At 47.7% G+C, this 27,554-nt stretch overlaps 1 protein-coding gene across 4 annotated transcripts in view; it reads right to left on the bottom strand.

Moving 5' to 3' along the window:
• Positions 1-383: 383 nt before the first annotated feature.
• The window catches only part of SUGP2 (SURP and G-patch domain containing 2), a 38,891-nt gene continuing 11,720 nt past the window's right edge, over positions 384-27,554 (bottom strand). For 2 of the 4 annotated variants that reach the window (XM_015427384.1, XM_015427385.1), the window contains exons 5-13: positions 27,298-27,415; positions 25,744-26,252; positions 24,202-24,313; positions 17,293-17,762; positions 16,686-16,747; positions 10,392-10,537; positions 3,212-3,332; positions 1,934-2,803; positions 384-662 (exon numbers count right to left, since the gene is read on the bottom strand). In XM_015427384.1, coding sequence (XP_015282870.1) covers positions 3,212-3,332; positions 10,392-10,537; positions 16,686-16,747; positions 17,293-17,762; positions 24,202-24,313; positions 25,744-26,252; positions 27,298-27,415 — 1,538 coding nt within the window. In that variant the 3' untranslated portion in view covers positions 384-662; positions 1,934-2,803. The remainder of the gene's footprint in view (positions 663-1,933; positions 2,804-3,211; positions 3,333-10,391; positions 10,538-16,685; positions 16,748-17,292; positions 17,763-24,201; positions 24,314-25,743; positions 26,253-27,297; positions 27,416-27,554) is intronic. The other 2 variants (XM_015427387.1, XM_015427386.1) reach the window with 2 other exon arrangements.

The raw sequence follows: 27,554 nt of genomic DNA, 5'->3' as shown, positions 1-27,554 counted from the left end.
TTAATTTTGAAAGGTCAACTGGAAATTACATTTGAAAATACCTGGTCAAGATTCTACAACTGGTATGAAGATCAATATAAATAAATTATGAAGTATTAAAACTTGCTGAGGACACATAAAGTATTAATCTGCTAAGATATGCAGAATTCTAACTACTGTTTTCATAATATAAGGTGAAATATATAAGCTATAACAAATAGGCGGGTGAATTTGTAACAGATGTAATTTGCGCATTGAATGAAATGCCTCCATTTGTGTTTGTATGTTTGTGTGTTATGAAAAATAATAATAATAATAAAACAAAAATAAATGAACAAGAACCCGACAGCCATACACATGAAACTGGAAACAGGCTGGGAAACTAGTTCCATTTTTATCCACGTTTATTGTAAGCCTCTTTGAAAAGAATTACATGCGGTTCAAACATTTTGAAGCAGGAAAACGTCAGCCGTCGCTTAACAGACCTTCTATTTATTACGTGTCAATACTGTTCAGTGCTACAGGAAGGGGGGGAAAACTCTTACCGAAGAAGCACTAAAAAGGCAACATTCTAAACCAAAAAAAAAAAAGGGTCTCGAGCGGGGAGAAAGACTCCCTCCTAGCAGAAGTTAAAACACAGTCTCGGAAGCTCGTGGTCTTTGTGACAGAGTGCGCCTGGGAAGCTGAAATAAGAAAAAACAAGTGAACCGACAAGGCTATCCATCGGGCGGCATGTTTTAATACTTGCAATTGCATTCAGATGTTCCAATGTAAAGTCACCTGTTAAAAGCAGGGTGCAAAAACCCACCAAAAGGATCTCAAATAACAGAAGATCAAAAAGTGGGTCAGACTGGAGAGCAACACTAGAATCTTAAAACACCAGGGTTGCTCCGATACCTCTGTCCTACACCAAATTGTTGAATGAGAAAGACTGGTCCTCAGGACCATCATTGTCTGGGAGGGACTGGAGACTGAAAGGTTCTCCATGCCAACCCTCCCCCTGCGAGAAGCATTGTTCGCTTTCAACACTTCCGGAGCGTGTTATCTGCTCAAAGCAGTTCTGACGCAAGCTCAGACCGGGACGGACAGTCGCCATTCTACCTCACCAAAAACAGGGGTAAGAAAAGGCTAGTTCCCCGGGCTGGATATGTCAAGTTTTATGCTGATGCACCCCACCAAATGGGCACTTGGGCCTTGCCCCACAAAATGTGTGGAACGCTGACCGGAACTAATTAGATCAAGGGGTCACAGCCACCAGAGGACATACTTGGACATGTGATTTTTTTTTTTTTAAAGCAAGTTCTCAAATTGAGAGGAAGCTTCCAGCAATGTGAACGAACGGGGGACTCAGATGGTGAAGTAAAACCCCTCCAACGCCCCTATGATTTCAAACGGTAGAGGCTTGTGAAGTTCTCCAGATGTTTTGAGACCAATTTATGGTTAGAAAAGCCACTTGGACTTACGGAAGGTCAGAACAAAATCGTTATTTGACAACAAGGCCAGGGTGGATAGAACCCCGTTTTGTTTTTTCAAAAGCAAAGGCAGAATTATGCAAAGACAAGAAAACGAACCAAACACCTGGAAAAACAAAGGAGCCATACTGGAAAATCGTAACTGTGAAATGGCTGGACTTCAAGGAAGCCCCCGATCGGCACAATTAGCGTCGACAGGCTGGTGCAGCACATCTGTAGCATCAGTAACGTCAACTCGAGTTAGGATGAAGCAGGCAGTTCAGGTCACTACTCCTGAAGTCCCCTGACAGGCGAAGAATCACACCAGATTCACAGGACAGCATGAAGCTCAAAAAAAAAAAATCACTGTCCTCTATCATGGGCTGTTTAACTCTTAAGCTGTTACAAGCAAACAGCCAGAAACGCTCCAAACCAGAGCCGTGCAGCAAGTCACACCCCAAATAATTGTGGACGAAAAAAGTTAGGCAGATCACAATACTCACACACAAAAAATGGGCAGCTACTGGAAAAAGAACGTTCGCTGTTTTCTAACGGGGAAAATTAAAAAAAAAAGATATTAGTCTGCCCATTCGACAAAAGATGAAGACCTCTTTTGCAGATAGTTACCGGAAAGCAAAAACTGGGGAAGTCCAGATAATATCACTTGGTTGGGACGTGGGTTTAAAACCATCGTTAAAACCAGAGAGTTCCAACGCTAAAAAACAATTTCCCCCTCTGGATGCCTCAGTGTTCCAAGATGCTCGGCTCCAAAGGGAAGTCCTCTTTGCAAGGACATTAAAGCAATGTCCAGCCTAAGTATCAAGGTGGGGAGGGAATGGAGAGGCGCGTCAGCCAACTGCTAGCCATGAATTCGTGAGATGCACAACACAGAAGTGCAAATTCCACACCCCCTCAAGTGCGCTGCCGCCAGTGGGGCTCACAGGCCCAAATATAGCTTTCTGTGTGGTATGTCGACATTCCTTTGGGGAGGGTGCGGCCAAAGGCTGGTTGAAAAATAGCAGAAATCCATCTCAAACTTCCAAGCTGCTGAGTTAAGGAAGATGCCGGAATAAAGGTGGAATTCCTAGAAGCCCTACTTGTTAAAATCTAAGTTCTAGCATGCCATTTCTTTTCTTTTTTGGGAGGTGGGGGGGAGAGGACACAAATATGATCAATGGATGGATTAAAGGTAACAGAACTTGCTGCTTCCAATCGTAGAGAGCAGTTGTTGCCGAGGCGAAGGGATTCGAAAGAAAATGTTAAAAGGATGGAAAAGCTGAGCTTCCGAGTCTCGGAGGGTGGAGAGAAACACAATTTTCACCACTGAAGAGGGTCGTTTTTTTCATCCTGTCCAGAATAGACACAGGACATTCCTGACAAGAGAGAAAAGCATGCCAGCTGTTTCTTTATCCAAAGAACGTCTGACTGTTAAGATGCTCGGGACTGAACTTTGCGGATGGCCCTGCTCGTCCAAATGAGACATACGGTAAAAAAAGAATTAAAAAATGGCAACGTTTCTTAAGGAACGGGCATATGAAAAAACCGCAGCAAGGTAACCCAACAATCTTATTCTTTGGTTCAAAGATCATTTGGGCTTAATTTTTTTTATCACACTGCCCCTCCCACACTGTTAAAAGCCACGGACGGTGCCCGGGCAGGGGCTTAGCCTTGTCTACCTGGGCAAATGGTAAACGTGAAAAAAACCAGAAGATCAGAACTTTTCCCCCTTCATGCTTGCAAGAATTTCACACTCGGGGAAAACAGCTTAGCCATACACCTACCTATTTACAGCCTCTCTTCAGATTGTACATATTTATCATTCGCTGGCGAAAGGTGTCAAATGTGTCTTCCTTCTTCTCGTCCCCAGCAACACCCAAGCCCTCCCCTGCTGAGGTGGAGCCCCTATGGAAGCAAAATGGAGAATTAGTACCATGTCTTACCGGATGTCCTGTTTCCAAAAAGGGGCGGCTTAATGGGGGGGGGGGTGTTTCCTGCTTCTCTGCAGCTCTTTACCCCAACCCCAGACAGGGGCATCGTGATTACAGGCCCCAGGCTTCATGAGATAAGCGAAAGATGGCGGGGAGGTTTGGGGGGGAAAATTGAGGGGAGAATTCTCAAATTGCATGGAATTCCCCCCCTCCCAGCCAGTGTAGACGGAACCTTCCCATGAGCACGATCAAATGTGCTCCGTGAGGATCGTCACTGGGAAATCCCTTTGGGCCCGAATGACTGAAGAAGTCAGTGCTAGAACGATCCACTGTGTTTTGCAGCAAGGTGGCTTGACAAGTCTCAAGAAACGATGTTGCTGAGCAGTCGGGTTAGAACAGATAAAAGGAAGTCCTTCTTCACCCAAAGAGTGATTGACAGATGGAATTCACTGCCACAGGAGCTGGCGGCAGCTACAAGTAGGGACAGCTTCAAGAGGGAATTGGATAAAGATATGGAGCAGGGGTCCATCAGTGGCTCTTAGCCACAAGGTATAGATAGGAACTCTCAGTCTGGGGCAAGTGATGCTCGGTATTCTTGGTGCTTGGGGGGGGCAACAGTGGGAGGGCTTCTAGTGTCCTGGCCCCACTGGTGGACCTCCTGATGGCACCTGGTATTTTTGGCCAGTTGGACCGGATGGGCCATTGGCCCGATCCAACATTGGCTTCTCTTATGTTCTTATGGGTTAGCGCCGGCTAGTCCTTGGAAGGGAGACCAGGCAGGAAGTCCAGGACCAACCTGCAGAGGCAGGCAATTGCAAACCACCTCTGTTCTTAACTCTTGCCTCGAAAACCCTACGAGGTAGACGTAAATTGGGTGCAATTCGACAGCACTTCCCACCGTCAGTTAAGTGGCGCTGTAATGGCACTGACAAAGAATCAGATGGATGAAACAGACCCAGATTTCAGCAAGGCACGTGACCCCGGGAAATGCTGATTAAAAGCAGGCTACGTGACTGTCAGACTCCTCCTTGCATCGTAATAAGCACGCTTTTGAAGAAAAGGTAACTTTATTAGAGCTGAAGGTGCATAACAGGATCACTGTTCAGAATGAGGAGTAAAAGCAATGGCAAAGCATATAATAAACATTCAAACTACTATGGGCCAATTGCGGGGGTTCCCGTGCGTGCCCTTGAGCCTGAGAACTAACGGTCCCAAGCCTCTCACGTTATCTTCTTCTCACGGTGTTTAGTGAGAGCTTCTCCACACTAACAAGCTCTGCATCCACCTGTGGCCTTGAGCTAGATAATTGTTTCGGCGAGCTACATAGACATGCGCATCTACGATTCTACAGTGAAAGAGGCAAGCGCACACACATATACAGAATGAAAACAAAACATTGGCAGCTTGCTGACAGTGACCTGACCTGGACGGCCCAGGCTAGCCCCGCCTTGTCAGATCTTGGAAGCTCGGCAGGTCCGGCCTTGGTCAGTATTTGGAAGGGAGGTCACAGAGGAATACCAGGGCGTCTGTGCAGAGGCAGGCGACGGCACACCACCTCTGAACGTCTCTTGCCTTGAAAGCCCTGTGGAATCGCCGTAAGTCGGCGGCGACTTGACAGCCCCTGCCCTCACCCCTCCAGCTGACAGTACTGGCCGGTGGATTCATAGCCGGCCAGAGAACCGGGGTCAAAGAGCGCTCGTCTACGGCACTTCATGAATCTGGAGGGCGGTCGGGGGAGACGACAACGACTCTGTCCTCAGACTGGCACACTGGCGTTCTTATCAAAGGTCTTGAATGAAGGGGGGGGGGGGAATCCATAGCCGATTTGCAACTACCACAACACTGGTCGGTACAGCAACCGCCTCTGAGGATAAAACAATAAGATGCACGACGGACTGTAGGTTGGAACAATGTGCCCGAGGCGAACAAAACGAAATTCAAAGAGAAAGGCGAAGCTCGGCACGGAGGGAGAAAATGACGGGCTGCGGCAGAACACACAAAAAGGGTCTCGAGACTGCAGCTGGGCACCACCTAAACCAGACAGGTGGCAGCACGATCAGTCCGTGTAAAGGCCATGTTAACAGAAGCACGAGAAGTAACAGTTCCGTTCTCCTCCGCGCGAGGCAGAGCTCGTCTGGAGCGCTGTGGCCATTTCCGGGCACCGCCCTTTAAGATGCGGACAATCTAGAACGGGTTCGGAGGAAGGCCGAGAAGACAGTCGGGGTCTGGAAGTGTGGGAAGGTTGAAGCAATGGGGTACATTTAACCGGGAGCGGAGAAGAGTGAGAAGGGGGCACTGGTTACACTCTGCTCTTTGATCATCTTGAAGAGCAGTTGCATGAAAGAGGGCAGGGAACAGTAAATAAAATAAAGGAGAGTTCTCCGCTGCCCCAGAGAACAAGAACAGATCTGACAGGTATTCAGTTAGCTAAGAGTAAATTTCAGTGGAAAAGCAGGAGAAACTTCCTAATGATAAAGCCAGTTATGGGAGTGGGTTACAAAGAAGAAGAAGAAGAAGAGTTGGCTTTCACACCCCACTTTTCTCTACCTTAAAAGAGTCTCAAAGCAGCATTCCCTTCCGTGCCCTACAACAGACACCTTGTGAGGTAGGTGGGGCCGAGAGTGTTCCCAGAGAACTGTGACTGGCCCAAGGTCACCCAGCAGGCTTCATGTGGAGGAGGGGGGAATCAAACCCGGTTCTCCAGATTACAAGTCTGCTGTCGTCAACCACTACACCACGCTGGCTCTCTTCTGGCGGGAGGGTACAGTGGGCCCCTCCTTCACAGGAAGTCTTCAAGAAGCTGCTGGAAAGCCATCTGTAGGGAGTGCTCTGGACTTGTGCTTCTTGTAGGGAGCTGGACTGCAGGGCCTTAAGAACCTTTCCAACTCTGGGACTACCAACACCAACTCTAGTTCGTGGGGGAAAAGATAAAAGCGGGACCGACATCGAGCTGCTTTCGCACAGTAGTGAATCTTCAAGGGAGCTTCTTAAGGTGTTATTACGGCTGCTTTGCTTAGCTACTTCCCCAATACAAATCTTGTCCTGAACGAGCTGCCGGAAGCTTCCGGGCGGAATGGCAGACTGCATATCGACAGGAAGAGACCCCGAACAGATCAGCGGCTAGGAATCTAAACCTGGTACCGAGTGGATGCAAAGCGTGCCCAATCCCTCGTCGGTCTGTACTGCAGCTGGGGAAACTGGGCTTTCGGTATTTCCACTTTATAAGCCCTAAACCATCAATGACAGCGTGCGCTTTAAGTTCGGCTGATGATACTGAAGTTGTAGAACAAAGGAGCATAAAGACAGGGCAAAGGTGCCATTTGGAGGTTGCCAGACAGCTTGGGACCTTGCCCCACCCCACCCCCCGTTTCTTCTCCAAGGGGCCCTTTAAGCTGCTGACATTCGAAGCTGCCTTATACTGAATCAGACCTCTGGTCCATCAAAGTCAACACTGTCAACGCGGACCAGCGGTGGTGCTCCCAAGGGTCTCAAACTGAGGTCTTCTGCACCACCTCCTACCCGATCCTTTTCATAGTAGTAGTAAAATTTATTGTATAGCCAATGACCATTACAATTTAAAATTTAAACAATATGCAAATTAAGACAATTTACGGCACAGGAATTTGAGTTAGATTTAAAATATAATAAGCGTTAAAACCTCCACATTCGGTATTTAAATGAATTAAAATCTTAAATATAGATACCCGTCTCCAGAAACACATACATACTGCCGTTTTACAGTTCAATTTCATTTCATTTTCCTGTGTTCTTGGTCCTGATTTTACTAGCCGCTAAGGCGAAGAGTGCTACCCTATAGGAAACCGTAGGGTCTGTGTCTGGCAGCAGAAATATTAATTTATCGGTGTCAGAAAAATTTTGCAATTGATCTGTTACTGCAGTCAAGAATTTAAATCTCGGTTCCCAGTGCAATGGGCAGACCAATGACATAATGAAAAAGATCCTCCACAGAAGTTTTACAGATACAAACATGTTGTTCCTGGGGTATTTTTAAGTATCATCCCAGGAGTAATTCTGTTGGCATAATCTGGAAACGCAATGCTATAGATGCTGTTCTAAGCTTGTATGCGGTAATATTTACCAGGTATGCAGCTCTTAAATGATCTTTCTTTATGTCTTTGTACCTTTTAGGTGGAGATGCCGGGGACTGAACCTGGTGCCTTCTGCATGCAAAGCAGATGTTCTGCCACTGAGCAACAAACAGAGCAAAAGATGTCAGCATCTAGCACGACACTGTCCTGAAAGTAAGCCCACTGAATAACTTGGGCCTTACTTCTGCTTAGGATTGCTCCCAGTGACGTAGGTCTTTTTTGGGAGCGTCTATGCAGGTTGGGAGGAAAGCAATGGCAAACTTAGACAGCATAATAAAAAGTAGAGACATCACCCTGCCAACAAAAGTCCGTATGGTCAAAGCGATGGTATTCCCAGTAGTCATGTACGGATGCGAGAGTTGGACTATAAGGAAGGCCAAGCGTCAAAGAATAGATTCTTTTGAATTATGGTGCTGGAGAAGACTCTCGCGAGTCCCTTGGACTGCAAGGAGATCAGTCAATCCTAAAAGAGATCCACCCCGACTGTTCCCTGGAAGGCCAGATACTGAAGCTTTGGCCACCAAACGAGAAGGAAGCACTCACTGGAGAAGACCCTGATGCTGGGAAAGACTGAAGGTCAAAGAAGACGGGGACGGCAAAGGATGAGATGGGTAGACAGTGTTATCGATGCAACGAACATGAAATGAAGCAAACTTTGGAGCACAACAGGAGGGCCTGGCGTGATGTGCTCCATGGGGTCGCGAAGAGTCGGATGCGACTGTGCGACTCAACAACATGCAGCTTGGGACAGGAAACCAAATCTCAGGCAACAATCAGAGCCGCAGAAATGGCACGTAAGCCCAGGGGAACGACTGGGCAAAGGAGAAGGGATAAATTCAACGAGAGAAGTCCGGAAGGACGACGACACAGAGCTCAAGTACAGGACAGTTGCCTGGACAGATGGGCTGGGAAAGCTCAGGGGCGCCGTACAGCAGGGAGCAGGAGTACAGTGAATCCAGACATCATCTGACTCTGCAAGCAGCCCAGTTTCTACGAAGGCTGCGTGGCTTTCTGTTTCAGGCCTGCTCCTTCCATGGGCCCCATGGCCAGGAACGCCGACTGGCTTCACACAACAGCAGTTAGACGATGCCACCGTTCTGGGATCGTCACAAGGGCAGCGTTTTATTCAAGATCTCATGTCAGCCAAACAGAGATCCCTGGATTTGAATTCTGAATGCTATCTTCTCGTAGGGAAACCTCCCTCAAAAGACAACACTGGGAAATTAATGAGGCAAGCGGGTGCGAGGCGCCAACGAGACAAAAACGGCAGGGGAAAGAGGGTGTGAAAGAAGCTACCACCTTTTATCACTGGTCCGGCATTGCCTGCTTCAATTGTTTTTCCAGCAGAGACAAAGCTCATCCAGATGGGCTAGGGACACTAGAATGGGGAACCGTTTCCACCTTGAGTTGGTCTTGGCTAATCCTTTCCCTAGTGATTCTAGGAAACAGGCTCCATTCAGGGTGGGTGCCAGCGAGAGCCTAGAACAAGGCAAATTCTCTAGCACTGGTAAGAGGAAACTGGGTGCGGTCATCCAGATGTCGCTCGCAGGAAGTGCGTCCATTGGTAATGGCCCTCTGGGAAGGATTGCTGCAGTTCCTAAGCAATACAGTTCAGAAGCCAGATGTGCCTTCACTGAGCTTTCTGGAGGGGGGGGCTTTCCCACTGCAGCCACCCGAGACCCCTTGAACTGGGGACTGAACTGTGCATCTTCTGCATTAGGCATCATTTCTGCTGCTGAGCTGTGGGATCTCCCCTCATCACACAAAATGGCTTTATACCAAACTGGATCTCCATCGGTCTATTTAACTGGCAGCAGCTCTCCATGGTCAGGCACCATCTCTGCGAAACCAGAGATCTTTTTAAAATTAGAGATGCCGTGGAATAAACCAGGGAGCTTTTCCATGGGAAGCGGAGGTGTCGGAAGAACTGAGTTTAAACGCTTGCCATCTTCAAGAGTTCTGAAAGAATGATTAAAAGGGGGGGGGGAAATCTTTCATTTTCAGCACACAGGTTTGGAGCGACAGGATTTCTGATCGACTGTAAAGAAAATTGTTGCCTGAGAACTGTTCCGTGGGGGATGCCGGTGGGAGGCGCATCGTCCAAAGGAATTTTAGACTTGTGAAATTCAGCCCTGAGGCGGTTGATTGGCATATTAGAGAAGAAACAATGAACAGAGGCAAAACTCACTTGACTGGGCCAGAAGTTGGGGGCAAAATGGGTGTGAACTCCCAAAGGAGCCAATGGAGGCAAAAGATACTCACCGTTCTGGAAATCCAGGCAAGGAAAACAAGCCACGCAGGTAGAATCATAGAGTTGGAAGGGACCTCCAGGGTCATCTAGTCCAACCCCCTGCACAATACAGGAAATGCACAAATACCCACCCCCCACCCCCCAGTGACCCCTCTTCCATGCCTAGATGACGACAAAAAACCTCCAGGATTCTCGGCCAAACTGGCCTGGAGAAAAACTGCCTCCGGACCCTGTCTCTAGTAGAAGTCATACAAGTTAGAGATGTTTGACTACACAGTGTAGCTTAATTTGTTTTCAAAAGCCAAGGTTTTGGTGATTTTTTTTTAAAATTAAAAAGAAAGGGAATGGAGGCTGCTGGCAAAGGGAACGTGAGACTGTGGAAAGGCGATGGCCATGTGTTATTGCATGCGGTATTCAGAGACAAGAGTCTCTCTGAAGCAGAGAGGTTCTATTCGGCTATCATAGCCAACCTTCGTTAACAGACCGATCCTCCACAGATTGTGTTTAATCTTTAAAAAAAAAAGCTTGTGGTGAGTTTCGTGTATGAAATGAACCTGAATAGTCTTTCACAGTACGAAAGAGTCGCCATTAGGAGTTGGGTCCCTGAATGTCCTCTGTCCCACTTTCACACGCTCTCTCACACTCACCCCCTTCCCCCGGTCTTCCTACATACACTTTGATTGGCTCCCTGATGCCTTCGCCGTGCGACCCGAGGCCGCGTCCCTCCTGCCAGCCCATTTTCTTGAGCATCTGGAACCCAATATTCCTCTGCGTCAGTTTCCTCTGCGTGAACTCCATGTCCTTGGTCTTCTGCGGATACTGCCCAGCAAGAGAAGGGGAGGGAGAGGCAAAGAGATCAGTTCATTTTTGTGGCGGGACCCTTGAGCCCGCCCCTAAAATGGTGACGCGGGAAGGCCTGGGAGGAGCAGGGCCAGGTGCTGCAACGATCACGGTGCAACCGCAACGGCATTCCCGGAGCATAACACATAATATGGGATTCACAGTTACAACAAGACAACTTCTCTCAGCGGCTAGAATAGCAGTGGAAACCGATGCTCCCTCTAAGCCGTGAAATCTTGTGAGCAAGAACTCTACCTGGTGCACTACTGGCATTAAAGCTGTGAGTCAGCGATTTGGCTACTGCATAAATTCATTCATTTGCTCTGGAGCCCTCCTTCCTGAGCGAAGACAAAAATGTGTGAGCCGGAGGCTAAAAAACTGTGAGCTAGCTCACGCTAACTCAGCTTAGAGGGAACACTGGTGGCAACTAGATGGAAATTGGATGAACCTCCTGACTAAAACCTCCCACATAAAAAACTATGGAGTTCCTACATAATGGCCAAGCTCTTTGACAGTAAGAGCATAACAGAAGCCAATGCCGGATCAGGCCAATGGCCCATCCACTCCAACACACAGTGGCCAAAAATACCAGGTGCCTTCAGGAGGTCCAGCAGTTTCTATGAACAATTCCAATGTCCTCTCTCCTCTTCCACTTTCTCGGCTGCCTGGTTTCCTATTCTAGAATATCTCGCTTCACAAGAAACCACCCCTAATATAATTAATGACCCATCCTTACGGTAAAGTTTTTTTTACTGCTACTTATTTTGTTTAATGGCATGGAATATCTTGGTTAATCGCCATTAGGTTCTACAAAAGATATAGGTAAATTTCCTTATGAAGATTTCGGCTTTACCGTCCATTTCATGCCCGCTGATGTTTGAATTTTATTGTGCTTTTTATATTTGAGTTATGATCATACTGAACAGTAGATAGGTACTCCGTATAGGACGGCGAAACTGCAATAGAACGTATTTTGAAAGAACAAGGCATCGTTGAAGCCCCGGGGCCCATGACACCCGTGGGAAAGCCCACCTGTATGCCTCAGAGGGCCTGCCTTTACTAACATCCAGGCCTCGGGTGCTGATAAAGGCTGCCAAGGATGCTGCCGCATCCGGTGTCCCTTTTGCCAGGGAACTGGGTGTGGAGCTGCCACTGGCTGCGGCAAACACCGGCCATTTCCTCGGCAGCACCTGGCCCACCTCTCCAAGGCATCTGGCTTCAGCAGCTACACCCTCCTGGGAAGTCCCAACCTTTTCCGTCCCACTTTGCACTGGCAAGGAGGCACCTGCTGGCCAGCTACGGTGACGCTCCAGGACTTCCTGTGCAGCTTGGCGAATAACCCGCTGGCCTGGGGAGCCGCTCCAGACTGTGTGGAATCTGGGGGAAAGGCCATCCATGTCATGCAGGAACCATTGGGTATACTCTATACCAGGTATGTCCAACAGGTAAGATCACAATCTACCAGTAGATCGCGGAGGGGTCAGAGGTAGATCACCAGCCCCACTTGGTCTCCTGGTTTGCTGGACAGGTGTTTGGGTTTTTTTGATGATTGTTTGGTGGTTCTTTCTGTATCTTTGTCTCTCTGTTTTGTTTTGCTTATTTTGCTTACCAGTAAATGACAAAAGGTGCATTATAAATGGGGGGGCGCACGCGCGATGGAACCCAGCTTTAGTGGGTTAAAATCTAATTTGAAACTAATTTGAAACTTTATTTTCATGGTGGTAGATTACCGGCACTTTTGGCTGGAAAAAATAGATCACTACCTGTTCGAAGTTGGACATGCCTGAAATAGGGTAATTAACAAGGCATTTCCTGCAACCTGCTGTTTTAACAGACAAGCTGCCATAAGTAGCTGATAATGTCCCAGCATTTTAACTGTGTTTTAATTTATTGTTATTTATACTATATGTTTATATGCTTATATATGTTTTAATTGTATTTCCATGTTGTGTATGTCACCCTGAGCCCGCCTTTGGAAAGGAGTTTGTAAGCCGCTCTGAGACTCCAAGTGAAGGGCGGGGTATAAATCCAATCTCTTCTTCATCATCTTCTCCCTGGACCCTGCACCTATAAATTCCGGGGCTCATAAAACAAGTTTCTATGGAAGCTTTCTTTTCTGCTGCAAAAAAATTAGGTTGATTCAGGGAGGGAGGGAGGAAAGAAACAGCCAGGAATAATTCTTCAGTCTCTAATCTGGGAGAACCGAGTTTGATTCCACACTCCTCGACATGCAGTTGCTGGTGTGACCTTGGGTCAGTCACAAGTTCTCTCAGAGCTGTTCTGTCAAGGGCAGTCCTCGAAAGAGCTCTCTCAGCCCCACCCACCTCACAGGGGAGGGGAAGGGAAAGGAGTTTGTAAGCCGCTCTGAGACACCTTCGGGTAGGAAAGGGTGGGGTATAAGTCCAACCTCGTCATCTCTTCCATTAGAGCACCAAATGCATTCCCTGCTGTGCCCCCCCCCCCCAGTCAAATTGCAAATGGCTCCAGGAGTTTCCTGGGATCACCTCCTTCTCCCTGACCTAGTTTTCCACTGAGATGGCGAACTGCAAGAACTCGGGAGGCAGATCTGAGTGGCATCAACACTGGGCTGGGTCTCACCAGTCCTTGTGTGTGTGTGTGTGTGGGGGGGGGGTTCTGAAAAAAGGCTGCCGCTAGGAAGGCACTGGGTAGCTGATCAGGTCCTCACACTCACGATTGTGTCTGTGTTTAATAGGACATGTACATTTTCATACAACTGTTTGCCACCGTGTGGACCACTGATCAAAAAGAAGAGATGCAGGCACTAATACTCAGGATAATGCAGGAAAGGAGAAGGGGGGGTGGGGAATCTAGAAAAACAGTCTGCGGGTCAGGGGAAAACCTCAACCATTTAACATAAAGGTCATGTGCCCTTGACAGTGCCTTCTGGGGTGATGGGAAATCATGCGGGGAGCAGTGTTCCCTCTAAGCTGAGTTAGAGTGAGCTAGCTCACGGTTTTTTTAGCCTCCGGCTCACGCATTTTTTCCTTAGCTCTGGCTCCAGAGCAAACTGATTTACGCAGCAGCCAAATCGCTCGCTCACCACTTTAATGCCAGCAGCTCACAAAGTGGAATTTTTGCTCACAGGACCCCACAGCTTAGAGGGAGCATTGCCTATGAGGTAGGTCGGGCTGAGAGAGCTGCTCTGAGGGAACTTGTGACTGACCCAAGGTCACACCAGCAGCTGCATGCAGAAGCATGGGGAATCAAACCCGATTCTCTCAGATATATTTATTTATTATCAAATTTATACCCTGCCCTCCCCACAAAGCAGATTAGAGAGAGCACTGGTGGGGAGGCTTCTACCTGCTCAGATTGACCCAGGACCAATTGTTGGCGAAGAGCCATCGGTAACTGCTTTTAAGAGGCTCACTATGTTGTACTTAATGATATGTGGGGCTGGATCCTGCCACTCCATGCAGCTCGTGGTGGCGCCTTCCTTAGAAGCAGGATGCTCTTACACTGAGAGGAGATACCACTATTGGCTGAGCAAAGTGGTAGGACACGACCCATTATTTTTGATCTTTAATGTAAGTTTCACTGAGTTAGATTCGAGTCCAGTGGCGCCTTAGAGATGTCAAGAGTCAAAGTTCCCTTCGCCACACACTAGTAATGGAGATCTGAGTCCTTTGATTGCTGTCAGAAGGTGGGGACGGTGTTGTAAAGAATGCTTGTAAAGCGTGCAAATACACAATGCATATTGTAATTTGTTTCCCTCCCCCAAAATGCTAGAACTCGAGGGCATCCAACGAAACTGATGGGCAGTAGGTTCGGGACAGACAAAAGGAAAGGCTACTTTACACACACACAGCGATTAAAATGTGGGATTCACTGCCAGAAGATGCTGTGATGGCCACAGGCATAGACAGCTTTAAAAGGGGATCAGATAGATTCATGGAGAAGTCTATCAATGGCTACTAGCCAGGGTGACTGAGGGGAACCTCCACATTTAGAGGCACTGAACCTCTGAACCCTACAGCCAGCAGTCAACATCAGGGGAAGGCCTCAGCCTCTCTGCCCTGCTGTTGACCCTCCAGAGGAACTGGTTGGCCACTGCGTGAAACAGGATGCTGGATTAGATGGCTCATTGGTCTGATCCAGACCAGGGCTTTTCTTATAAAGGCCTTGCCCTCAATGCCCTGTTGCTGGCTGTCCAGAGGAACTGGTTGGCCACTGTGTGAGACAAGATGCTGGACTAGATGGACTACTGGTCTGATCCGGCAGGGCTCTTCTTATGCTCGGCCTCTCTGCCCTGTTGTTGGCCCTCCAGAGGAATTGGTTGGCCACTGTGTGAGACAGGATGCTGGACGAGACGGACCACTGGTCCGATCCAGCAGGGCTCTTCTTATGTTCTTATGTAACCAGTTTGACTCGAGCAGAGGAGGAATGCTTGGGGGGAGGGGCAGAAAATGAGCATCTGTAGTGAGATAAGAACCCGATATTCCTATTCAGCCCGTGGAGGTCCACTGTTCTGAACTCTTGAACTTCGGAATTAACTCAAGTTTCTTTGTAGTTCTTTCACCTTAAGTGGTTGGGGTTTGCTCAGATTGACCCAGGACCAATTGTTGGTGAAGAGCCATCGGTACCTGCTTTTAAGAGGCTCACTATGTTGTACTTAATGATATGTGGGGCTGGATCCTGCCACTCCATGCAGCTCGTGGTGGCGCCTTCCTTAGAAGCAGGATGCTCTTACACTGAGAGGAGATACCACTATTGGCTGAGCAAAGTGGTAGGACACGACCCATTATTTTTGATCTTTAATGTAAGTTTCACTGAGTTAGATTCGAGTCCAGTAGCGCCTTAGAGATGTCAAGAGTCAGAGTTCCCTTCGCCACACACTAGAAATGGAGATCTGAGTCCTTTGATCCCTGTCAGAAGGTGGGAACGGTGTTGTACAGAATGCTTGTAAAGCATGAAAATACACAATGCATATTGTAATTTGTCTCCCTCTCCCAAAATGCTAGAACTCGAGGGCATCCGAAGAAACTGATGGGCAGTAGGGTTCGGGACAGACAAAAGGAAAGGCTACTTTACACACAGAGTGATTAAAATGTGGGATTCGCTGCCAGAGGATGCTGTGATGGCCACAGGCATAGACAGCTTTAAAAGGGGATGAGATAGATTCATGGAGGAGAAGTCTATCAATGGCTACTAGCCAGGGTGACTGAGGGGAACCTCCACATTTAGAGGCACTGAACCTCTGAACCCTACAGCCAGCAGTCAACATCAGGGGAAGGCCTCAGCCTCTCTGCCCTGCTGTTGACCCTCCAGAGGAACTGGTTGGCCACTGCGTGAAACAGGATGCTGGATTAGATGGCTCATTGGTCTGATCCAGACCAGGGCTTTTCTTATAAAGGCCTTGCCCTCAATGCCCTGTTGTTGGCTGTCCAGAGGAACTGGTTGGCCACTGTGTGAGACAAGATGCTGGACTAGATGGACTACTGGTCTGATCCGGCAGGGCTCTTCTTATGTTCTTATCAGGGAGGGCCTCGGCCTCTCTGCCCTGTTGTTGGCCCTCCAGAGGAATTGGTTGGCCACTGTGTGAGACAGGATGCTGGACGAGACGGACCACTGGTCCGATCCAGCAGGGCTCTTCTTATGTTCTTATGTAACCAGTTTGACTAGAGCAGAGGAGGAGGGGGAGGGGCAGAAAATGAGCATCTGTAGTGAGATAAGAACCCGATATTCCTATTCAGCCCGTGGAGGTCCACTGTTCTGAACTCTTGAACTTCGGAATTAACTCAAGTTTCTTTGTAGTTCTTTCACCTTAAGTGGTTGGGGTTTTTTTTTTGGGGGGGGATCAAAATGAAGGTTCTACGCTGCCCCCGGGGAGCATCACTCCAAAGTTCATCTGTTCCAATGGTCCATATAGAAAACCATCCCTTTCTGCTGAAAACTAGCAGGTCAGCGAGGAGAGGTTCTAGCCAACATGCAAGGAATACTTTTGCAAGAAAGTCCGCTACTCCCCACCCCCCAACTCGAAGCAGTCCTACCTAGACAGAGGTTGACCACCGCTTATCTCACAACATGGCTGTGGTGCTCAAAGAGACCCTGTGTACACAAGCCGAGAATGAATGGGATCTAAAAAACCAGCCACTTCTGCCCTCACCTTCTTCCTCTTGTAAGAATAGCCACGTGGTCGGTCGTAAGCGATCCGGACTGGCTCGTGGACTGCAAGGCAAGCCAAAAACAGGGGTCAATCCAAACCGGGGACAATAAGCACCGGACCCGATGAGAGCGGGGCTGGCCAAACTTGCTCAACGTAAAAAGCCACACAGAATAAACATCAGATGTTCGAGAGCCGCAAGACGTGAACAAGCATTACACACGTTTTTATTTTAAAATATGCAAATTTGCTTTTTGTTAATATTAAAAGAGACTGTCAAAAATAAAAACAGAAGGGGTCAAAACAGACATTGATAATATTTATTTGTCCAATGATATTTGTTTACTAATGATAGTTGTCTAAGAGAGAGAGAGAAAGAGAGAGAAGTGGAAAGAAAGTATGAAAGAGGTGGAAAGAAAGAGAGAGAGAGAGAGAGAGAGAACACCAAAAAAGCAAATAGATGGGAGGGAGGGGGAAGGGAGGGAGAAAAAGCAGCCCCCCCCTTCGCTTCCCCAGGTGCCCTGCTAGGAGCTGTACAATATGCGTGAAAGAGCCGCGTGTGGCTCCCGAGCCACAGTTTGGGCACCCCTGGGCTAGAGGGACCCCTTACCTTGTGGCTCTTCGATGTGACAGACCCTCTTCTGGGCCGGGATCATGCCCACTTTCAAGGATTTGCTGCTGACTCTCTTGCGCTGCGGAGGGACACTGGAAGCTGCCTGGCCGACCGGCTTTAGGGTGGCACCTTCAGAAGAGGATCCGGCCTGCCCTTCCTCGGCTGTGCCCGCCTCTTCTGTTTTTTCCGCACCTTCCTCGGTGATCATCTCTTCCGCCTCCTCGTCTGCGGGGGCAGATTCTGCCTCGCCCCCATCCTCTCTTGTCGTTTCTGCCTGAGAGGTCTCGTCTTCAAACTCGTCTTCTTCCTCTTCCTCCTCCTCCTCTCCCCCGTTGCTCTCCATACGTTCTGGGCTTTGGCTCGAATCAGCAGACTCCTGCGTGGAACCGAAGCTGATGGAAGGACACAGCTCGTAGACTTTGGCACGATAGAACTTGAAGGCCGAACTCTCTTGGTCCTGCAGAAACCTGGGAGATAGATGCAAACGGGATGTCAGTTAGCTTGTGAGTCTGCTTTGCAGAAAGAAACCACTTGTGTTTGCGGAGCAGGTTCGAGGCGCTGCTCCAGAAAGCCGTATCAGGGCACTGCTCCAAGAAGTGTACAGAGGTGGTGCTCAGCATCAATTCCCATGACACTCTCTTGCTTTTTTAAAACAACTTTTTATTAATTTTTCAATAACATCAACTTTATAACCGTACATAAACATAGACATACACTAGAAACAACAACACTGACTAAAAAAATAAAGTGGGTTTTAAAAACAATCACCTTTACAAGCTAAGATACTAACAAGAATTTCCAAAGCATTATCAATAAAATACAAACTCAACGTATTTTTTAGGTAAAGTACAACTATTGTTAGAGGAGTTCGAAGCATATTCAAAAAAAAAGGAACCATTTTTCCATGAGATTGTTGTTTGTAGAAGGCGAGTCCGCCGCAATAATCTGTAGCGCTGACTTATCCATCACTGCTAAGCCCCGAAGTTTCATAAACCATTGTTGGACTGATGGGATACGTTTGGACTTCCAGTTCTGGGCGATCCAAGGTCTTTGCCGCTACCAAAAAGATGGACGCCAGATCAGCTTTCTGTTACGGTTAGGCCAGTAGTTCAATAAGACCAACTCTGGAGAGTGTGGGATAGTACAGCCCAAGACCTTGCCTATCAATCCTACAGCCAGTTTGGTGTAGTGGTTAAGTGCGCGGACTCTAATCTGGGAGAACTCGGTTTGATTCCCCACTCCTCCACTTGCACCTGCTGATGTGACCTTGGGTCAGTCATAAGCTCTGGCACAGCTGTTCCTAAAAGAGCAGTTTGTGTCAGAGTTCTCTCAGCCCCACCCACCTCACAGGGTGTCTGTTGTGGGGAGGGGAAGGGAAAGGCGTTTGTAAGCCGCTCTGAGACTCCAAGTGAAGGGCGGGGCATAAATCCAATCTCTTCTTCTACCTTAGACCAAAATTTAGTAATGTGTGGGCATTCCCACCAACAGTGCTTAAATGTTCCTCTCTTGCTTTCACAAGGTCTTCTGTCTTGCTCTGAACTGACAATGGGCTTCTGTCTACCAGCCTCCTGTAAAGAGATATCTGGGAGGCAGCGACTGTTCAGAAATTTGGGTTGACATCCTCAGACTGAATTATAAATGGTTATCTCCCTAGACACTCGACAAAGGGGGGGAAATCCCTCCAGGTGACCAGAGAAATGCAAAGAAGTTCCTTGTTCCTTTCTTTTAGGATTCTGAAGTGCCTTAGGTAGGCTTAGAAAAACTGTGATGAGCTGAAGTTCTTGCAACAGCCTCTCGTAAGCTCACTGCCGGGCTACCAAGGCTTGCTGGTGAGGTTGTTGTAGCTCGTTATGAATGTTTGGCTTGTGAGGAATGCTCAGCCTTTAATGACACTGTTTTAATGCTCTTCGCGGGCATTTCAGTGAGGCCTGACACTTTAAAACGTTACTGGTTGTTCCGGGGTTGGGAGGTTCCAGACCCTGCACCCTTTTGCATGCAGGAGGTCCCCGGCTGACTCCTCAGTTCAAACGGACCCAAGAGATGCTTCCGCCTGAGAGCGAATGAATGCCAGTCAGGAGTAAGTGCTACAGGGGTGGGGAGATTACGGTCCTGTTTAAGACAGCTTTAGAGATGAGCCCTAGGGCCCGACACACTTGTGCACACTCCAACCCGGGCAACTTGCAGCCTCTTTCCTCTGCCTGTTTCTCCCTGGGCTGCACTCTGAAACGTGAGCAGTTGCTCATCGCTTGAGTCTCCACCCCACCTGCTTACCAGGTTCACCTTCTCTTTTAACACCTTGGCACCAGTTTCAGGTAGTAAGCAGGTTTATTGTATATGGCCGTTGGCCGTTACAATACAAAATATAAATACACAATATAAATTTAAGGTTCCAAAGTACTGTTCTAAAAACAAAGCCTCCAGAATAAGACTGTATAGCATTTGAACAAATAAAACAATCAAAGTTTTAAAATCATAAAAGTTATGCTACCAGTTTTGTAGCTCTGTGTTAGACAATACTGGAAACAGCCCTGGATCTAACTTTTCTGGCTGCAAGTGCAAAAGCGCTACCTTGTGAGTAACCAGGGGCTACATATCCGACAAGAGGAAAACCAACTTATCATTGTCAGGTAAGTTGCAAAGTTGACTTAAGATTCCAGATAGGAATCTGCTTATTAGGTCTGAATATAAAGGACATACCATAATGTAATGAAACTGGTCTTCCACTGAGGTACCACAAACGCATACACATTGTTCCTGTGGTTTGTTGGCATACCTTCCAAACAGCACTTCAGTGGGCATGGATTGAAAGTGAAGGGCGGTAAATGACGCTCTTAAACTGTGGACTGCAGTGTCTGACAAATAGGAGATTCTTAAGTGATCTTTTAAAATCCTATGATACCATGGTGCAAGGTGGCACACCAGCCCCCACTGGACAGGATCTGGCCCTGGTGACCTGTGCTCCAATCGCACTGGTTCAAGGTTACCAGAATGCCTTCTATATCCGTGCCGTGTTTGTTTTCGCACTCAATTGGAAGTGCTGGTAATGAACTTCAGAGGCTCAGGCCCCTGAAAGGCCTCCTTCCTCTTGTAGCAACTTGCCTGAGAACAGAGGCCCTACTTTAAATGCAGCCACGGTCAGACTCGAGGCAGAACTCTGCTTCCTCTGTGGTGGTTACAGAATTCCCTTCCCACAACTACAGACAAACTACATAGATTAGATAAAGCTGGTAGAGGAGTAATAAAGAAACTGAGATTAATACTCCAAACAATATATATTCTCATAGTTATATTCATTCATCTTTTTGCAGGGAGGGCAGGGTAAAATGCAAATAAATAAATAAATATTTACTAGTTATTACATGATAGTATTAACCTTGTACAAAGAAAAAATGTTTTCTTATTATTTTCTTATGTTTCTTGTTTATATGTTTTCCTACTGAACCCTACAGACAGGAAATAACGGAAATATACATGGAAATATACTATGCGGAAGTGCTGATTATTTTACCATATTCTGATTTATTATGATACTCTTTTGCTAAGATACTTTCATGTTTTATATTCTTTTATTACGCAATGTCCTTAAAAAGCGCTTAACAAATGATGTTTTATGCTTCGCACTTTTCCCTTTCTCCTTTTGCATTTTGTATCTCCTTAAATGGTAATATAATGAAGAAAGAAATGGTAATATAAAAAAAGAAACGGTAATATTAAAAGAGAAAGAAAAAAAGAACTCCCTCCCCACAGATGCTTCAAATCTTTGTAGTTTTCAGCCCCTGGCTAAGACTTGTACCACACACACTGGTTTTCAGTTATCCAGGGCTCTTTTTGTAGCAGGAGCTCCTTTGCATATCAGACGACACACCCCTAATGTAGCCAATCCTCCAAGAGCTTACAGTAAGCCCCTGAAAGAAGAGCTCTGTAAGCTCTTGGAGGATTGGCTACATTAGGGGTGTGTCGCCCAGGGCTCTTTTTGTAGCAGGAATTCCTTTGCATATTAGGCAACACACCCCTAATGTAGCCAATCCTCCAAGAGCTTACAGCATCCCCTGTAAGGAGAGCTGTGTAAACTCTTGGAGGATTGGCTACATTAGGGGTGTGTCGTCTGATATGCAAAGGAGTTCCTGCTACAAAAAGCCCTGAGTTATCCCCTCCCAGCTGTGTTGTGGTGGTTTACTAAATATGAACATACAATGGGGCCGCGGCTTGCTAGAAGAGCCTCTGCTTTGCATGCAGAAGGTCCCAGGTTCAATCCCTGGCATCTCTAGTTAAAAGGACCAAGTAGTGGATGATGTGAAAGACCTCTGCCCGAGATCCCGAAGAGCCACAGCCGGTCTGAGTAACTACTGACCTTGATGGACCAAGGGTCTGATTCAGTATCAGGCAGCTTCTTATGTGCAACAACTGATCCATTCACAACGCATTTTAAAATGGCTTTAACTGGACAGTTTTAAGATGGGTCATCCATAGATTTTCATTTTTAAACTGCCTAGAAATGTGAGGTGGTGGGGGAGACAAGCACGGTGTCCCGCAGCCGCCGCAGCCTGAGAAATTGACTATACAGCCAATAGATCGAGATGGGTACGAATTTTGTCAGTTTTAGGGTGCCACTGGACTCCTGCTCTTTTCTACTGCTACAGCTAACAGACCAATCGTAAGTGGATCGGCCTGGACCGGAAGTGGCACCGGAGACAAGTGAACGGCCTGGAATCAGGACACAAGGGGCACATAAAAGCCGCTCTGGGAGCACTGGGAGACAGTCGGGTTTTGGCTGAGTTGGGATCCTGGCTCCCATGATAGCCCAGATAGGCAGTTTAGCTTCCCCATGCCTGCGGAAGGGCGACTGAGGAAGGACAGCCTGAGTCCTCTGGGGAAATTGCTCGGGGGAGAGAATTTCACCCCCATGGCCCAGGAAGCTCGGAGGTATTGTAGTGGCACTGGATTACTTCACTGATTTGTTTTCATTCTTTTGCATGTTAACTGAGAGTTCAAGCGCTCTTCAGCTTTACTTTAACCTCTGACAGTTAATCGAAACAGTTATGGAAAATTTTAGATTACTTGCATTTTAATAGGGGTCAAGAGTTAAGATTGGCCTTCAGAAGAAGAAGAAGAAGAGGAGGTCGGATTTATACCCCGCCCTTCACTACCTGAAGGTGTCTCAGAACGGCTTACAAACTCCTTTCCCTTCCCCTCCTCACAACAGACACCCTGTGAGTTAGGTGGGGCTGAGAGAGCTCTTGACAGAAACGGCTCTTTTTCAAGGAAAGCTCTTATCGGAACTACGGCTTGCCCAAGGTCATCCTGCCAGGTACAAGTGGAGGAGTGGGGAATCAAACCCGGTTCTCCCAGATTAGAGTCTGCACACTTAAGCACTACACCAAACTGGCTCATACCTTGCTTTATCAGATGGAACATATACACCTGCTGACTGGCTCATTTGCACTTCTGTTCTTTCTCTCTTATTTAGTGAAAAACCAATAACTTATCTAGGTCGTAATCATACAATGGAAGAGTTTTAATAGGAAGACTGATAGTTTTTCCCTGTAAATATGCACTACTGTGATGAGCAAAGCAGATTCCTATGGATAAAAGTCTCAGAAGATTAGGTGAGATTTCTGGGTGTGGGAATATGAACAACTCCTGTGAGGCATGCCCAGGACGAGTTCAAGTTCTCACCGGGAGATTGGCAAATGCACAAGGTCTTCTGAGTCTGCATGAGTCTGCTGAATTACTGAGAGCACAAACTTTGCAACATTCGGGCAAGATAATATGAGCTATGAGTAAAGAACATTCTGTGAAACACACTGTGATTTCTAGCTTAGAGTCTCTTTACTGTTTGTAACATTTTCACTGGACAGGGAAGGGGGGAGAAATGTGTGTGAGCCTGCTCTGAATAAAGGGCTGCTGACAAGTCTGTCAGAAAACAGTTTGGTACAGAGAGAGAGCTGACAGAAAGCCTAGTCAGTAAGCTTCAATAGATCTGTTGTGTTGTGTCGTTATTGAACCCTAAGACTACATCTGGGTGTGCATGACTTGGGGTTTTTGATAATCCCAAAACCCGTGAGACAAAAACCTGAAAGCAGGTTTTGTTTTTAAACTAGTACTCACTATAATACAATCAAGCAATGTTAGGAACTTTGAGAACTTTAGCACTTGGTGTTAGGAATTGTAGGGTTAATTTTCACACATCTGTATTTCTTAATATATTTTGCATAATCAAAAGAACTATTTGGTGTAGTGGTTAGGAGAGCCAGTTTGGAGCAATGGTTAGGAGCACGGACTCTAATCTGGGAGAACCGGGTTTGATTCCCCACTTCTCCACATGCAGCTGCTGGTGTGATCTTGGGTCAGTCATAAGTCCTTTCAGAGCTGTTCTCTCAAGGGCAGTTCTTGAGAGAGCTCTCTCAGCTCCACCTACCTCACAGGGTGTCTGCTGTGGGGAGGGGAAGGGAAAGGAGATTGTAGGCCGCTTTGAGACTCCTTCAGGTAGTGAAGGGCGGGGTATAAATCCAATCTCTTCTTCTATTTCTTTTTTCAATGAAAGACAAAAGTCTCTACAAGCTTTCGGCCTGGTTTGCTGGTTACAGCTCAAAGAGCTGAACTCACACCTTGTTTGTATTATCAGATTTAAAGGTTGGTAATCAGCCTTTGATAAATCCTGCAGAACTCTGCTGCTAAACGGTTTGCATACGCAAAGCCCTTTTAAGATTGTTTAGCCTGCTCAACCTAAAGACCGGGCTCAGGCACCTAAGAGGTTACCCTCTCCAGGTCAGAACTATGCCCTCTGAGGACTCTTGAAAGGGGCCAAGGTCAGCACATGGGTTTAAATAAAAAGAGCAATACATACTCAGCTAAGTAAGGTTTACAACACTTATACAAGTGCTTTTTGAGGAAGGGGAAACTTACCAGAGATCGGGGTTGTCCGCACTATTATCAATGCTGAACTGCTCAATCTCTGGCCCAACCTGGGCTACGAACTTGGCCAGCTTCTCGGCCGTTTCCATCGTTTTTGCGTCCACTGCAAAGGCAGAGCAGAGTCAAGAACAAGCGCTGCAAGAAGAGGCGATTCATTTTGAACAGTCTGGAACCCCCCCCCCCCCGCTAGGTTCAGCCTTGACCAAGCTATCCAGCCAGGGGGGTACATTTCTAAGATGGTGCCTGTAATTTCTTTTAACGGGCTTGGTTTTCCTTCTTCTTTTAATGAAAACAAATGTTCATTAGAACTGATTTTTCAATGTCCTTTCAAACACTTACCAGACGGAAAGCTAAACTCAGCTCCGTTGGTTGAACTGGAGGAAAACACTGGAACTTGCCTTCCTGCTTTATCCCAAACCTGGCCATGGACAGATCCAGGTTCTCCTGGGACTGGTAGCATCTCTCCAGGGTCTCGGCTACAGAACAGCCCCTCAAACGCTTGCTGCCTGATATCTTTTCACTAGAGCTGTTGTTGCACGTCCCACCCTTGAGTCACAGTTCCTCTCCAAATAAGTGTGACCATACAAAACAACCTGACACAAAACCAGTGTTCCCTCGAAGCTGAGTTAGTGTGAGCTAGCTCACAGTTTTTTAGCCTCCTGGTCACACATTTTTGTCTTAGCTCAGGAAGGAGGGCTCCAGAGCAAACTAGTTTAGGCAGCAGCCAAATCGCTCGCTCACAACTTTAATGCCAGTAGCTCACAACATAGAATTTTTGCTCACAAGACTCCACAGCTTAGAGGGAGCATTGCACAGGACTGGTCCCTCTCGCTTGCTGCTGTCTACTAGGGCTGATTCTGCATTGGCTTTTCCCTCTATGGAACAGAAACTCCCCTCTGCATTGCAAGCTGCTTTCACTTCCTTTGATCAACAGATTTTATGGTGCTACTTTATGGACGCTTTATGGCCGTTCGAGGGTGACTTTGCAGTCAGTACTGCATTGGCCCAGGGTATTTGAATGTGGCTTTGAGCTGCGCCTTTCCCTCCCAGTTGAGAAAATGTGGAGTAAATGCTACATGCAGAATCGCCCTTTTGACAGCAGCTTTTCAGGATTCCAAACAGGGAAGAGTCTTCCCTAAGATCCAGCACCCCAGTTGCTGGGGATTGAACCTGAGCGCAAAGCGCGTTTTCCGCCTGCTCTTCACTGTCATAAATTGCAAGGCGGGAGAGCAAGAGAGGGGATTTAAAGCAATTATGCTATCTTTGATTTAAAATAGCCACCTGGAACGTGCAGAAGCTGAACGGTAAGAGAGAGAGAGAGATGAAATCAAACACCGCCCTGGCTGCACAGGAGACATTCTGCCCATTAATTTTTACTGATACCCTGTCTTAAAAAAGCTACAAGCAAGCCTGCTGCTTCAATTAATTGCAGGTAACTTTTTTTAGCAGATCGAAAAGTTTTCAATTACATGAAATAAAAGCTACAGCTTGTGGGCAGCACTGAGAGACAGAAGACGGTTGCACATCACCTACCATCAGGAAACGGGTCTGCTGAGGACTGGGCAGGCCCTGGAGCTTCCGTGCAGGGCCCGGCAGCCGGAGCTTCCTCCACGGACGGTGGCTCTTCCGGATCTTGGCCGCCAATGAGAGGGCTGGCTTCCTCCAAGGGGGGAGAGCCCACCCCCGAGGACGTGGCCAAGCCCTGGCTGTGCAGGCGCTGCTGCTTGAGCATCGTCCCCGCCGACAGGAGCGTCTGGGTCCCAACAGTGACCTTCTTGGCTTTCCTGCCTCTGGCGGCTCGCTGCAGGATCCTGGGCCGTTTCCTCCGGAAAAGCCTCCTCTTGATGCTGGCTACTTTCCGCGCGTACAGCAACACCCTCACGTATTCTGAGGCCCGTTCTTCAGGGGTCGTCTTCTCCTCCTTTGGTACCTCCTTTGGTTCCTCCTTGGGCTCCTCCTTGGGCGTGGCCATCAGCTGCTCCATTTCGGCCCGCTTCAGCTTGTAATATTTGTATTCCAGGCTCTCCTCTTCGTGCAAAAACCTGGGTTTTGTTGGGGAAAAGGAGCAGCCATTAAGGCCTCATGCAAGGACAGCGGCCTGGACTGTCTTGCAAGCCCCCACTGAGTTACCTTTTTGCTATCTTTTATATTTTAGAAGGGGGCCATGTCCACCACCTGCTTCTCTTTGCCCCTGGTGCTGAGAGGAGCAGCGTGACAGCAAGACGAGGTCGCTCAGCGGCATAGATTCCTCCTTTGCAGCACGGGCAGGTTTAGGAAGTCTGCCCCCCCCTGACGCCATGTGCTTGCCACTCAGTGGGTCCCTGCTGCCATTCAGGGGGCTAAGGGTGGATCCCAAATTCAGAAAGGTGGAATACCACAGCACTGAGCCGGTGGTCCACGGCGCCACTCTGCCCAGTCAGCTCACCCACGACAAAGGGCTCTTTGAGCCCGCCATCTCTCTCACAGTGAGCAGCAAAAGAGGCCCTGGCAGAGCCCGTGGCCCATTGAACGACTCAGAACATTTCTAGACTGCCTTTCCCCGCTACCCGGGCCCATCTTGGTTTGAAAACTCATCTCAGCCATTGAGATACACGTGGTGCCAAGTGCTCTGACAGAGCCTCCACTGCCGCCCGCACTGGGGAACAGAGGTTAGAGAGCCCTTGGTACCCCCACTGCTTTTATAAAAAATGTGCCAGGGGTACAAGATCACATTAATATGTTTTCACGCACACAAGGGTCCTCACAAGAGACAGGAGAAGACAAACTACGTGAACATACTGGTTGTGAAACCAGAAACATTCGTAAATAGAAGCCGCAGGATAAGTTAGACCATGTTTTGACCAGAGAGTCACTGTGTATGCAGCGTCCATCTCAGAATGGGGAAGACCTAGGTTCGAATCACCATTCTGTGATACGAGGCTCCCTCTACAAAACTGGGTTTGCGGGTCTCACTCACTCTCTCCTGCACACACGACTAACCTATCTCATATGGTCACTGCAAAGATACACAAGGGGGGGGGGAATTGCCCTGTCTAATTCCCTAGCTCCCCCCTGCCAAAAAAAAGTTCAGGAAACTAAGCGATTTACCAGTATTCTGGCTTGCCCTTCAGCTCGGCTTTCTCTCTGGCCTTCATTGAGCCAGAAAACAGAGAGCTCACCAGCTTTTCAATCGTCTCAACGACCTTTCGATCAGCACGCTGCGGGACTGTGAATGAAAAATGAAGGCGCAATCGATCAGAAATGGTCACGGGACGTACGTTTTCATCAGCAAATTCATTCAGCTTCTTGCAAACAAGAAGCACTTGCCACAATTCCTTTCCCTTCCCCTCCCCATAACAGATACC

The sequence above is a fragment of the Gekko japonicus genome, unplaced genomic scaffold (assembly GCF_001447785.1).
Source record: "Gekko japonicus isolate JY-2015 unplaced genomic scaffold, Gekko_japonicus_V1.1 scaffold2236, whole genome shotgun sequence".
Classification (NCBI taxonomy): Eukaryota; Metazoa; Chordata; class Lepidosauria; order Squamata; family Gekkonidae; genus Gekko; species Gekko japonicus.
Note: the sequence above shows the minus strand (reverse complement) of the source record. Positions and strands in the feature narration are given on the sequence as shown.